Source organism: Solanum dulcamara, chromosome 11, assembly GCF_947179165.1.
Source record: "Solanum dulcamara chromosome 11, daSolDulc1.2, whole genome shotgun sequence".
In the NCBI taxonomy this organism is placed as follows: Eukaryota; Viridiplantae; Streptophyta; class Magnoliopsida; order Solanales; family Solanaceae; genus Solanum; species Solanum dulcamara.
Window position 1 is genome coordinate 49,557,238 of NC_077247.1, and position 15,540 is coordinate 49,572,777.

At 31.9% G+C, this 15,540-nt stretch overlaps 2 protein-coding genes across 2 annotated transcripts; both read right to left on the reverse strand.

Moving 5' to 3' along the window:
* Positions 1-276: 276 nt before the first annotated feature.
* LOC129872311 (alpha-farnesene synthase-like) lies at positions 277-3,433 on the reverse strand. Its single transcript, XM_055947250.1, has 7 exons — positions 3,278-3,433; positions 2,892-3,156; positions 2,476-2,809; positions 2,167-2,373; positions 1,912-2,053; positions 816-1,064; positions 277-712 (listed from the first exon to the last, which is right to left on the reverse strand). The coding sequence occupies exons 1-7, from the start codon at positions 3,431-3,433 to the stop codon at positions 422-424; spliced, it is 1,644 nt and encodes a 547-aa protein (XP_055803225.1). The 3' UTR covers positions 277-421.
* A 5,329-nt stretch (positions 3,434-8,762) lies between these two features.
* LOC129872308 (alpha-farnesene synthase-like) lies at positions 8,763-13,279 on the reverse strand. Its single transcript, XM_055947248.1, has 7 exons — positions 13,037-13,279; positions 11,575-11,839; positions 11,012-11,348; positions 10,045-10,263; positions 9,722-9,866; positions 9,374-9,619; positions 8,763-9,265 (listed from the first exon to the last, which is right to left on the reverse strand). The coding sequence occupies exons 1-7, from the start codon at positions 13,127-13,129 to the stop codon at positions 8,978-8,980; spliced, it is 1,593 nt and encodes a 530-aa protein (XP_055803223.1). The 5' UTR covers positions 13,130-13,279; the 3' UTR covers positions 8,763-8,977.
* Positions 13,280-15,540: the final 2,261 nt, after the last annotated feature.

Consider the following 15,540-nt stretch of genomic DNA (forward strand, 5'->3'; position numbering starts at 1 on the left):
CTTGACTTGGAGAGAGAACCTATCCTATTGCAGCATTTCTCTTACATATAGGCCGTATGTGAAATTATTGTTGGTATGACTATTGGTAAAATTATTAAACTTTTGGAGTAAAAAATGATACTCAACGGCCAACGCATCAAAGTTAATTGAAGTAGCTCTTGATATAGACTTTTTTTTATAAGCAATCCAGGAAACATTTTCTCGAAATGGACTTGGTAAAAAGTACCCGACAAAAAATTATGCAGTTCGGCTAAAGGATTTTTTTTTTCTTTTAACTATATGTGTACTCTTTAAATTCATAATATAAATAATTTTTTTATATAATTACGTACGATGCATATAACGAGAGATCTTAGTATACGAAACTTCTTTATCTTCTTGTTGATACACATAACATATTGTAGAAGTCCAGACAAGGAGATTATGTAATAGGTTCAACCAAGTTGAGAAGTATCTGATCTCGAGTTTCGCCATCTTGAACCCCAAATCCATCTCCAGAAGGGTACATGACATGCGCCATTCGTGCTCCATTTATTACATGCTTAACAATTTTTTGATGTGATGTAGAAAGGATATTAAAATGGTAATTAATCTTCTTCCATGAATCCAAAATTATGTTTTCGATATACTCACGAGCTACATCTTCTGAGATATTTTCTTGTTGCATGTAACATAAAATTGATGAAGCAACGTCACCTCTCTCTAGTTCCGCCTACATGATTCAAATGTTATGAAGAAAATATATATAAAAGAGGAAATTTCTTAGAATAGAATAAAAAAATATTTGGTAATTAAGAGTTTGATTTTTTACGTACCGTTGAGGTACCTTGATCATTGCAAAGTCGAATTATGATCGAAGTGTGGTAAATAATTTCATGGCAATTTTTGCATAAATCAAGATTTTCAATTGTTATATTATTTGTCATCCCATGAATCACATGAAACGAAAATAATGAACCGGATGATGAGATCCACCCATTATCAAGATAATCTTCAAGTGTTGGTATATGACCTTCGTAATGCCACGTTGATTCCACCAGCAAGGCTTTACAAAAGTTGACCCACTGAATTATTGAAACAGTATCAGAGACTTTGCTCAAACACGCATGAAAAATTTCATGTAAAAGATGTATAAAATTAATGAGCATGTGTTAGACAAAAGGGGAAAAAATCTCAATTACTTTAATTTAGATTAGGTATTTATATTAAAAATTCTATGTATAAATAACCTACCCCCAATAGCCTATTGTTGTCGAATTTTAAAATTCAAAATCTATAAATTTAATGGAAAAGGGTTAAAATTAACTTTGAACTATTCGAAATAGCTTACATATACTGTTCAACTATTTTTGGGATCAAATATACCCTCGCCATTATCAAAAGAGACCACAAATACCCCTCCACTTAACGGTTGACCGTTTAAGCTGACGTGGCAGTGCCACATGGGAAAAAAATCCACATGGACGGCCACGTCAGCGTCTCTCCCTTTTCCCCTTTTAAAAAGGGGTCAAAAATAACCCTGAACTAAAGAGGAAGAGGGAGAGAGGCTGACGTGGTTGTCAATGTGGATATTTTTTTTCATGTGGCATTGCCACGTCAGCTTAAACAACCAACCGTTAAGTGGAGGGGTATCTGTGGTCTACTTTGGTAATGGCGAGGGTATATTTGATCCCAAAAATAGTTGAAGGGTATATGTAAGCTATTTTGAATAGTTCGGGAGTAATTTTGATCCTTTTTTTGTAAATTTAATTATAATCTCGATCTGCATGCCGTTGGTATTTTAGGTGGTGTGAATCTAAATTATATTCCAAAATTTTTTTTTAACAAAAAAAATGTTTTGGCTTTTGGCACTTTCAAGCATTAGCCAGAACATATGTTACATGTGAAAGACTACTTTAATTTAGTACTTACCCCTTGTTTCAGATAAGGTAATGTTGAAAGGTCACCCTTTTGTTCTTGAATTTCAACACATATCTCTTCCATGGTAGCATCCAACGCCCTGAAACAGATCTGCATGCACTCTGGTAGCCACTCTACTTCATTTGGGTCCCATCTAATTTAATGTGAAAATTTAACTCGTTTTTAATGATTATAATGCATTTAAATAATTAACAACTTAATTGATTTTTCAAATAATGATTGAGAGGACCAACTTCTCTATGGCACAGGGTGAATTGTTGCACGTCGTCTAAAGAACCATAAATATCATAAACATCATCTATTATTAGTATCAATTGAATCACTTTGGTTAGCCATTTTCTCATGCTTCCATGTTGAGGTTCTGACGCAATTCCTACAGCGAAAAAAAAGCTTTCTACTATTCGGTCCCTTGTAAAGTCCAAACTTTCAGCTATGTAAAGATTCCTCCACCATCTGTTTAATTCACACACACAAAAACAGTATTCGATGAATTAATTGGGGTGAACGAACACAAAGAGACGACCGTTAGAAAAGAAAATGATTTAATATATATACCTTATTACATCTTTGAGATCTTTTTGGTGTGTGGCTTGAATTATATTGAAGTTAAGTTTTGCTAATTTGAGCAACATTGGATTTGTGTTGTTGCAATTTTGAGCAGTAATGTGTCTTCTAACATCGTACCATCTCACTCTCCATGCCAGGGGAATAGTAGTAAATTTGTCAACATCTGATAATAAGTTCTTGAGGTTTTTGGTAGACAACAATCTTATGTCATTTAGTAAGTTTTCACCATCCATGCTAAGATGTGACCCTTCCACAAGCTCCAATAATGTTTTTTTATCTGAAGGTAGTTTTCCTTCCCCATCGAAAAAGTCCTTTAACATATCTGCGGTACAACAAAAAGAGTAATAAGGGAATAGAAAATATTAATTTTCATTCAAATGGCTAGTCGATCTTTTGCATGATACCTTGTGAAGCATGATAGCCATGTTCCCTAAGAAGCCTAAAGAACAATGCAGTAGCATAGAGATCCTTTGAGCTGGAATTAGTACTTTTCAAGTACATAATTGTATTTTCCAAAGCTTCCTTTGTTTCAACCTCGTAGTAATCACTTAAGCCAAGTTTGTCGATCCTGTCTATAAGCACAAGCTGAGCCACTGGACTCGCAGTGACTGTAAACGTGCAACCAACTTCCTCTTTTAGCTTCTCTACTTCAACTTTGTACTTCTCTTCCTGCAAGACCAAATTCAATATTTAACCAAATTTATTTTTCTGAAAAATGTATTCTTCCCTGCCAAACACACCTCAAGAGATAAAACTAGTTAATAAATGACTTAAGATTATGAATACTCACTGAATATTGACTTGTAAGAGAAAGTAGATGATCATATTTCCAAATATTTGGTTTATAAGTAAAATTAATCCTTTCAGTATGACTTTGTTTTTGTATAGCATGATGTTTCTGTGTCTGCATGCTTGAAACAATAGACACAACATTTCTGCAAGCCATGATTTTAGATAATAATAGCACATATATTGGAAGATATATATAGTAATATATTACGTATAACAACATATCGTTCAATAGGTCTGCTCGTTCAATGAAATTATGGGCCCCACTTCAAGTTTCTATGTTATATCTATATATCTATATCTTCATAAAATACAGTATTATTTAATTCATTTGCAGATATTATTAACAATGAAATTAACATTATACTTTCTTGAAGAAAAACAAGAAGAAGAAAGCTAAGTCTACTATCTTTCCAATCAATTTTTCAATAAATTCTAAACGAAATTAATGTTATATTTTATGTTGAGTTATATATTGATTGTTAGTTAGAAGTTAAATAATAATGAAATCGATATTATATTTTAAAATATATTAAGTTACTATCTCACCGATCAACTTCTACAAAAATGTTACTACTAAATAAAATTAACATTATATTATCTTCCAACTTTATCAAGCTATTATCTATTAGTTAATTTGAAGTTAAACCCTAAAGATTTATAAATTAAATTCTATAACCCATTTGTAGTATGATATTTGACTGCGTATAATATTCTTTTCTTTTCTTTTTTGAAAAAAATGTTGTCTAAGACTGCATGACTGAGATATTTGTATGATTATTGAATCATGTCATTAAACATAAAAAGTTCAAAGTTTAAAATTAATTATTTTTAGATAAAAAAAAACCTTTTTGAGACATACTAAAAATGAAAGTGAAGATTAATTATTCCAAATTTCTTATAATACTTCATATAGTTTGCGATACATTTTAAATCATAACTATAACTAATTAAGTGTAAGTACGTGTTCTTCTTTTTAAATTTTTAATTTATAAATTAGTTATACATGTACAATAAATTAGAGCATCTAAATCAATTTCAGAAATTACATTTGAAACTTAGTATATAAAATATAAGAACAAATGTGGAGATCACAAGGGTTTTTTTGGATCTCGATCGTCTTCAATTATATCTTACTCACCTTGTTAAGTTTAGCTGGTCGCGTTTTTCTTTTTAAGAGTCACACTTTATATATTTTGATCAATATTTAAACATGTACTTTTAAAACATATTGATATGCGAAGGGATTATAATTTATAGTATTTTTTATGGTTTTCGAACACCCAAATTTAAAATTTAAAATATTAAATTAATCTAATTAAATTTTGTTCTGAAAGTTAGTCAAATCATCTCTCATAAAACGACTTATGACAAATAAAATTGAATGGAGAAAGTATGTTATATATATTTTTGCTTTGTTGGATTTTCTCTTAAGGTTCTAAATCTATATGTAATAATTTAGTTTTGGGTGATGATGAAGAAAATCCACATTTCAATTATTGTATTTCGATGTTGATCTCCTAATTAAATTATCTAATGCTCCAAATATCCAATCGTCGTTGTAATAGGGTGTGAAAAGTCACACATTGTTGATTTAAGGGATGGGTGATTGCTTTAATATGATTTGAGCAATTTTCAACTTTTAAATTAGCTAAATTTTGGAGTTAGAGTTATGCCCAAAGTCTATACTTTACGGATGATTGGATGACTGTTATTGAGAATGCAGATCGTTAATTATATTAGAAAACTGTAATTTTACATATCCTACACTCATTGAATATTTTCAATATAATCATTGCTTAGATCAGAAGTAATTTGATGTTCTTAAAGGTGTCAGATAGAGAAATAATATTTCAATATGATTTCTGAGAACAAATACATTAACTACAAAAAATTGATTAATTGCTGTTGTATACTAAGTAAAACAGAACAAATTAAAAAATATCTAATTAGATCAAAATTTCTAATTCAAAATAATCTAATTATTATTTATTACTAAAAATAGCCACTTAGCCACTATTTTTGTCGACGATGTGCATTCGGTCCACTTTTATTTTAATTGTTTTAGTGTTAACGTTTTGTTTATATATGTATTTTAGGAGTTGATGAAGTGAATCAACGTGTGATGATATCATATGATGATGTTGAGGGAAATGTTGTAAGAATCTTTGATTTTTCGTTTTAAGTTAATATATGGTGGCCGTCACCGTGATACAGGGGTATTTTTTTTAATTCTATTCTATACATTGCACCTATTTTTTAAGAAGAAAAAATTGAATTTCTTTTATATTTTAAAGCTAAGCTCCTTAATAACATCTACGGTACTGCAATTTTATTTGAGTGTATCAGTCGAGCAAATAGGCCTTTGTCTATTCAATGCTTAGCTCAAATTTCAAATTTGAGCTTTCAAAAACACGAATTGTTCCGAGTGAATAATTTATTAAAAACTTAAAATATTGAGAGAAACTCATATAAAAAAATTGGATTGTTTAAAGGAGATTTAAGTTGCTCGAAATTAAAAGAAGAATTCGGCTCGTTGATGAGGTCATGAACTGATGCAATATCTAAATAGTGTATATGAATGCATATATACAACTATGATACATAGTTATAGATTATATATACACAATGGAATTGGACCTCCTTAAATTCGAAAAGCAACTTAAAAATACGAAAAAACGTTGTAAGCTATGGAAGTTGAGGAAATTATTGCGTGGACACGGAAATATTAATTTCAGGACAACAACAACAACAACCCAGTGAAATCCCACAACATGGGGTCTGGGGAGGGTAGAATGTACGCAGACCTTACTCCTACCAAGGTAGGACGGCTGTTTCCTGGAGACCCTCGGCTCAGTAAAAGCATAAATGCATAAAAAAAATGTTAGATAAGAATAGAAAATTAAAAGCTTTATGAGAAAAACAACAAACAAATAACGAATAGATAACAAATAAATACAAATAAATAAATACAAATAACAAATAACGATTAAATAAATAATGAAAGCGTCACAGGTAAAATTGAGTAATCAAAGCATAGAAAGTAATAAATAATAACAGAAATAACAGAAATCAGAAGTCAAAGCGCAAGAGATCGTAATGCACTACTACGCCTATGAATAGAGAAGAATAATGAGACTATGAACTAGCCTTCTACCCTAATGTGGGTCCTCCACACCCTCCTATCTAAGGTCATGTTCTCCGTAAGCTGTAACTGCGTCATGTCCTGTCTAATCACCTCTCCCCAATACTTCTTCGGCCTACCCCTACCTCTTCTGTAACCATCCATGGCCAGCCTCTCACACCTCCGCACTGGGGCATCTGTGTCTCTCCTCTTCACATGTCCATACCATCTCAGTCGCATTTCCCGCATCTTGTCTTCCACCGAGGCCACTCCTACCTTGTCCCGAATAGCCTCATTTCTAATCCTGTCGCTCCTGGTGTGCCCACACATCCATCTCAGCATTCTCATCTCAGCAACTTTCATCTTTTGAATGTGAGAAGTCTTAACTCGCCAACACTCCGCCCCATACAGCATAGCCGGTCTAACCACCACTTTGTAGAACTTGCCCTTAAGTTTTGGTGGCACATTCTTGTCACATAGCACTCCGAAAGCGAGCCTCTATTTCATCCACCCTACCCCAATACGATGTGTGACATCATCGTCAATCTCCCCGCTGCCTTGCATGATAGACCCAAGATACTTGCAACTACTTCTCTTTTGGATGGCCTGAGCACCAAGCCTAACTTCAACGCCAACCTCCTGAGGTGTCTCACTGAACTTGCACTCTAAGTACTCTGTCTTTGTCCTACTCAACTTAAACCCTTTAGACTCCAAGGTATGTCTCCAATCCTCCAGCTTAGCGTTAACTCCGCGGCGGGTCTCATCGATCAGGACTATGTCATCCGCGAAAAGCATACACCATGGCACCGCACCTTGAATTTGTCGCGTCAATCCATCTATCACCAAGGCAAATAAAAAAGGACTAAGAGCTGATCCTTGATGCAACCCCATCACCACTGGGAAGTGCTCTGAGTCTCCTCCTACTGTCCTTACCCTGGTTTTGGCTCCCTCGTACATGTCCTTGATCACCCTAATGTATGTCATAGGTACACCTTTAGCCTCCAAACATGTCCATAGTATTTCTCTTGGGACTTTATCATAAGCCTTTTCTAGGTCGATGAATACCATATGCAAGTCCCTCTTCCTACATCAAAAATAATTTTTAGCGGCAATTAATTAACGGCAATAGCTTAATTGTCACTAAAAATGTCTTTTTAGAGGCAATTAATACTCTTTGTAAATGTCGCTAAAGTTTATAGCGATATTGAATCTAATAACAATTAACTAATGCCGGTAAAAGTTTTAACACTCTTTGTTAATGTGAATATTTATTACCGCTAAAAGTTTTTTTTTTATCGTAGTGTATACAAACTCAATTGGTTTTCTTCTTCTAGCATATAAATTAATGCTGGTTGACCATTTACTTTTCTTCTTTGAAACTTGATGCAATCGCCCTTATGAATAACGCGATTATTAATTTACTTATGCAATCGCCCTTGTGCATAACGCCATTATTAATTTACTTCATGTGGAAAAGATTCGAGTTAGATATACGTCATTTTCTACCAAAATTAGCACTTAAGAGTACATAATTTTTTGACTTCCACTGGACATATATAATAATTTCAACAACAAAAAAATAACAGTCAAAATTTTAAAGGGTCACCTTGTAATATTTGATATTTATTGTTAGTGGTGAAATTAAAATGGCCATGCGGTGTTGATGGTAGCAATGGTGGTGAAGGGGGAGGCAGTGTTAGTAAGGGAAGAAGAAGTGGAGGGACGGTTAAAAAGTGTTATTAGAGGCGGTGAAGTGACATGCCACATGATGTCCACCTCATAAAAATGTCAGTATTACATGAGATTAATGAGCTTCCACCTTAGTGTACGTTACATTGGATTGAGCACCCACGTTGGACAACTCTAATGGAAGAGAGGTATATTTGAACCAGTTTGATAATTGCTGGAATATTTTTGTGCAAATACTATAATAATAGAGTAAAATTGATTCTTTCAACATAGCAGAAGTCAAATTTAACCCTTTTTCCTTGATAATATACTGAAAATCTGGAAAAGAAAAACCATACATATAACGATTTTTATTAATACTCCTTATGAAAATTTATAGATTTATTATTAATACTCCTTATGAATAACGCGATTATTTTACCAAGTAAATTACACTATTACTAAAAATAAAGATTTTTCTATCGCAAATAAATAGGAAATTTATATTATAGAACATATCTCATCGAATTAGCTCACCGGAAAAAATGCACAGTAAAAAATAATTTTTTACTAAAATAGTGAGAACCTTCTGAATTTTTATGTATAAAACATTACTATTTTTTCATTTTTCACTAATTCAATCAAAATATCTATAGAAATGACATACTTTTATATGGTACCAGCAATAGAGAAGTACTCTTCCAAACAACCTTTTATTTAATCCCTCAAAAGTACTAGTAATACATTACATTTTTAGTGGCTGTTGACAGAAATGGTTGTTAAATGCTAAATTTCAAGATTTACCACCAAACAAAAAAAAGAAAAGGACTTATTACATATCCGCTACTCCCATTAAATAATTTTTCTCTAATAATCCAAATATGCCTATTGCATACGTACATTTTCTTGTCAATTGAGAGGAAGAGGTTGAATCAAAGAGGATAAGATTTGTTTTCTGGTTTGTTTATCTTGAACACCAAATCCATCTCCATTTTGATATATGAAATGCGCAACACGGGCCATATTCATTATATACTTTATTAATGGTGATGAATTCTCTAAACAATGTTTGTTCATTTTCTTCCATGTTTCCATCACCATCTCTTTGATATGATCCCTTGCTACATCTTCCTTTACATTTGATTTTCTCATGTAACACAAGATAGATGAAGACACATCACCTCTTTCCAGTTCAGCCTGTACACGAAAATGTGAGATCGAATTCAATATCTATAAATACAGTACTAATCGATCATGTAATTAATCTTTTCACAATATCAGGTCATCTAAAATATAATGACTTACGGTTGAAGTCCCAAGGTCGTTGCAAAGTCGGATTATAAGGGAGGAATAGTATATAAGGTCTTGTTCATTTTCCAGAAAATCATCAACTTGGGAGAAATCCTGAGCCAAACCAAGAAGAATATGAAGAGATAGCACAGTGCCACCTGATGATTTCCATCCATTATCTAAATATTCACCAAATGTTGGTGTATGACCCTTTGAATCCCATTTGGCTTCCACAAGCAGTGCTTTGCAAAATTCTGCCCACTGAAAACGTTTTATTTTAATTTCGTGTTATATTTGTGTCATGTAGTGATTAAGTTAATTAAATCATAGAAAATTTAATTAATTAATTAATTATATATATACCACTTTTTGTAGATATGTTGACACTGGAAATTTGCAGCCTTTTTGTTGCTGAATTTCAAGAGCTACATCATTTGTGGTATCATATAGTTTCCAAAAACAGATTTGCATACATGATGGTAATTGCTCAACCTCCTTAGGGTCCCATCTGAAAAGAGGAAAAGAATAGTTGATGCTAAAAGTTTTAGGCTTGCATTTCTATTTGCCAAAAAACAATGTAGCTGCACAAAATATTTCGCATTAACTAGCAGAGTTTGGAAAAGGACCGCATTCCAATCGAAAAAAAATATGCTAGGGATAAAATATAATAGTAATATTTGTTATACCTGACAACAGCATCGGTGAAGACTTGTAGGTGTTTCAAAGAGCCATAAATGTCGTAGACATCGTCAATTACTATAATGAAAGTGATAGCTTTGGTGAGCCAATTCCTGAAATTAGAATGTTGAGGCTCAAAAGCAACACCCACTGACCACAAAAAGCTTTCGACAATTCGATCTCTGCTGAAGCTTACATGTTCTATCAGTCTCAAATTCCTCCACCACCTAGGAGCAAATTAACAACGTAACACAACAGCCATGTCAATTGTCAACTGTCTCTATTTCTTTTTTTTACATTAATTAATCCAAACAACACGACAAGATATATAGACGTCAATTTTGTTGTCTCCCTTTAAGAATATCTTCCTTTTAAATAAACAAATCAAAAAATTCTTTCTTTTTTTCTTTTCAGAATGTCTGTTTTTATTATTTTTCTCGAAAATTTAACTTATACACGCTTTGGATGTAATTAATATTTGAAGGGGAGCCGGAGTAACTAATAAAGTTGCTTCCATGTCATTACGAGTTCAAGAACATGTGATAGCAGGTTAATTTTTATTTTAGTCAAGACATATTATCAATTAATGAGTATCAATAAATCTACATGTAACAAAGTGATCTGATTAAGTAAATAATTTTTTTTTTCATTATCTGTACATAGAAACTTAAACTCTTATTTTTGTAGGTGACATGATAGTGTAATTTTTCTCCTGTTATCAGTGTACGTATGAAAGCTAAAATTTATGACAAAGTTAAACTCTACATGACAGTTATATGCACCGACAATATTTTGAAAAAAAATCACTATTAGTGAATTGTTTACCTTTGATAGCAGGTTATTACTATATATTTACCGAGTAATTATCCATTAAATCTCATCAAGAGACCAATTAACATGTAATTATCTTGTACATGATCAGATAATAATGTAAAATATCTTTGCACTAACGTACAACGCATAAAACTTCTCTACCTCAAAATATCCACAAGATCTTTTTGATGCTCAGCTTGGACCATATTGAAGTTGAGTTTAGCTAGTTGAAGAAACTTCAAATTTGACCCCTTTTCCTCATTTTCCTCTTTGGAGATTTGCCTTGTGGTGTTGTACCATTCCACCATCCAATGCAGTGGAATGGTGTCATTGGAACTTTTCAGATTGCTAGTGCAAAATATTCTAGCCTCATTCAATATATTCTCATCCTTTAAGGCCAAGTGAGAGGCTTCAAGTAGTTGCATCATTGTTTTTGGATCCATATTTGGGTCTACCTCGAATTGTTCACCCATTTCATCCATATAGCTAAGGAATACATCTGTGTTACAAATAGTATAAGTTTATGGAAATCAGTTTCCTTATAAACCGCCTCAAATTAAATCCGCTATGTACTCTCAAATTATGTGATGATCGATGTTTGACTGGAGATGGATATAATTTAACACTGCGAGAGGTTTAATTTGAGCCAAAGAATTAAGTTTATGGTGAAATACCTTATTATATAGATCTACAGTAGTATTTAAGATACATATTTGTGTACGTACCTTGTGGCACATAATATCCATACTGCCTAAAAATCCTAAAATATAAGGCAGTAGAATAGAGATCCATTTGAGTGCGTGAATCCTTCTTCTTTGCATATTCCATGTCTTGTAGAGACACCATGATTTCCTTGTCAAAGAGATGGGAGAGGGACATTTTGTTTATGCTGTCTATAAGCTCTAATTTGGTCAATGGATTCACTGTTTCTGCCAGAAGGCACAAAACTTCCTCTTTCAACTTTTGAACTTCTCTTTTGTACTTCTCTTCCTGCATATAAAAGAACAACTCTCGTTATTCCTCACGTAAACGTTAAGAGTAATTAGCGAATATGATGTTTATTTAGTGAGTTTAATTAAGAAACAAAGTTATACCCTTATTATCAGCTATAACTTTCCACATGATGGTAAACGCTTGATTTTAACCTCCTTCCCTTTTTTCCGCATTATAATTAACAACGTCTTGTACGACAAGTAGCAAAACGACGAAAGTTTAAAAATATAAACTTTTTGATTGGCTTCTAATAACCCATCGTGACACAATATTAAATTAAAGTATCAGCTGCTACAAATTTGCATAAAGATTTTTTGTCTTCTTAAGGTAAAGGTAGTATTTGTCTTATATTCTGGATCAAATCATTTAACTTTTATAGAAATTGATAATTTAAAGAATTTTTACATTATCAATCCCTTCGCAGGGGTACCTTCCCTTTTAATTGAGAGAAGGACTCGGAATTGACTCTCCTCGATTCGAGATCCGAAATATGTATTATAAACATCTAATAAAGCAGGTAACTTATTTATTTTGAAGTGCAACAATATTCTAGGGATCGTAGCTAGCTAGAATGTAAGAAGAAGAGGAGAAATGTGATTGGAAGAGGCGATGCATATTGATTAGTGTAACGATTTATATATAAATAGACGATGAAGTCTTTAACATTCAATGAAATTTGAGGGACAAATAGAGTGATGTTTATATATTAATAACCCAACACACCCATGTTAGGTGTTATTTCATGATACACCGTGGGTCCTAAGAAATACTAAGTAATAGACCTCAATCCTAATATATTAAGTTGTTGAGTACTATAATTATATTAGTGGCGAAGTTAAAAATTTCGTTAAGGGTGTTAAAAAATTAATACATATGCATGAAAAATAATATATCATGACCTCTATACTTCATATAATTTTCTATATATACAGTGTAATTTAATAATTTTGAATGACTTAATTTTGACACACACGTTTATTTGCTTGTGAAAACATACCAGACAATATTCTAGGGATGCATGTGTCTCTATATAATTTTCTATATATACGTGTTTGTCTTATAACTTTTATATAGATTGATATAGATTAAAGAATTTTTGCACTATTACGATATATTATAAACTTCTGATATAGCAATTAACATATTTTATTTTGAGTATAACAAATATAAAAAACAATCACAAATTAAACTTACTGAATATTGACTTTTAAGTGACTGGAGGATGTCGTACTTCCAAATATTTGGCTTGTAATTAGCATTTCGTCGTTGAATAAGGCTTTGATCCATCTTACTCTCACCAAATTAATGATTCAGAATTTATTTGGTTACAAAAGAAAGATTGCTGCTCACTAGTCTTTTTTTTTAAAAGAAAAAAATATATATTGAAGTATTGAACAACAATATTCTAGGGATCCTAACTAGAATGTAAGAAGAAGATAGTTGTGATTGGAGCACATTGATTAATGTACTGTACAGTTTATATACACGATGAAGTCTAAAGTAACATCAATTGAAATTTGAGCCCACAAATAGAGTGACATTCAAATTTTTAACAACCCAGCTTGCTCGACTTTTCTTTTGAGTAATTAATGGTCCCCAGTTTATATGAAATTCTGAGTAATTAATGGTCCCCAATCCTAAGTTATTTCGAGTACTTTGTATGTATCTAATGAACGTAAAAGACACGATTATTTGCTTGTGAAAACATACTATACTCTTAGAGGTTGTTTGTTGGTTGGATAAGGGATAAAAATTCTAGAATAAAATGCAGAATTATTTTATTCTGCAGTATATAATGAATATTAAGTAATCTCCCGTTATATTTTGTACTAAAATGATGGAATGAGTTATTCTATAGTCTCTCGATAGATTTTGTATAGTTATCCTATATAGAGGGTGCATAGGATAGCTAATTCCTTGGGATATCTCAACTTATCCCAATCTATAGGATATCCTTGGCTATCTCCGATAATCAAACGACCCCTAAAAATATCTATATATGCATAACTAATTTGCAATAAACGTTTATTTAATGGGTAGGCCACATACATACATGCATGTATGATATTGTGGTTGTACTAACCCTAGATTTAATAGCACCAGTGTATCCTATACCTTTGATATAGAAGAAGAGACGGTACAAGTAACCTGCTAAGGGTGTCCATAATAATTTCCTCTTTGCGCCCAATCAACATCTATCTGCTTTGTATTCTTTGACCACTTCATAACTTTCTTCCTTTCACCAACATGGATTGTGGTGCAGTGGTATTAGATGTCTCAAGTTCGAGCCCTTGGTATAGATAAAATCTTGTTGGGAGCGCAACCCCCGAATGGGCTATGTAGAGCGAGGTCCGAATTTAGTCGGGCTCCGATTCTGGCTCTGGATATCGAAAGGAAAAAAAAAGTAAACTTTACCTAAATCTCATAGTGAAAAGGCCCAATTATATATATACATACACACACGTATCAAATAAAAATTATTAAATATTTTTGAATGGATTTCCATACGTCAATTTAAGGCTTTAGGCTACATACTTAGACTGAATCAACTCAATTTTAAATGTGAATTTGAGGGGTAAACAAAATCGTATTTTATGGGCTAGTTTTACTATCCTGGAGAAGAGCTAGACATCCTCTACCCACCCCCACTCCCATTTTTTTAAATAAAAATTTGGAAAAATTACTTAATTGAGTGCTTTTTAAAAATTAATTACTGATTTTAGCGATATTTTTTATTTATTACAATTTATAGCAATACATAGCAATATTATGATAAATATACACTTGTATTAAAAGTGAATTATGCATACAATATAAATGTATTATAAGTGTTTTAAAATATATATTATGTTTGTGTAGTAAGAAACTGACATAATGTATTATAAGTCTATTAAAGTATGTGATAAATGTATTATCCATTTATAAAACTTGTATTATATATGTTTTATAAATAGTTCTCTGCAATATGTATTAAACTGTATTATAAATGTATTATAAGTGTTCAGTGAATTTTTTTTATTGCTATAGATGATAAATATTTTCTTAATATTGTATATTTATGTAAGTTTCCCTAAAAAATTCTAAGCAACTCGGTCAAGGAAATATTTTTTCAAAATGGAGTTTGTAGAAAGTATGTGAGACATCTAAGATTCTTATCCTTTGATAAGTCAACATAATAAACGAATCGCATTGATCATAATAATTATTGAATATTAACATGTGCTATGCACATATAAGCACATGGTGTAAATGATAGTTAGTTGGTGTAAATAATGTGTTAGTTAGTGGTGTTAGTATTATATGTGTGTGTTTGTTAGATGTGGGTCCCACACTAATTAAGGGAGCTAGTTGAGATTAGACTATACTTAGCTTTGCTAAGTATAAATAGTCAGAATGTGTGTAGATATTTTCATAATAAGACTTTCCTCTCTCTCTCTCACCTTTACTCTCTTCTTCTCAAGCTTCTCTCTAGAAATTGCAACTCTCAGGCTGCTGCAATGGTGATTTCTACAATAATTATATTAAGATTAAGAATATAATACAAATACATTTAATGATTTAGAGAAATTATTTTATAAATATCCAGAACATAAATAATTATCTTTACTTGATTCATTCAACGCACACAAAATATATTAGCACAAGAAATCAGAATCATACTATTCTTATAATTAATATAAATTATATTTAATCTTGTA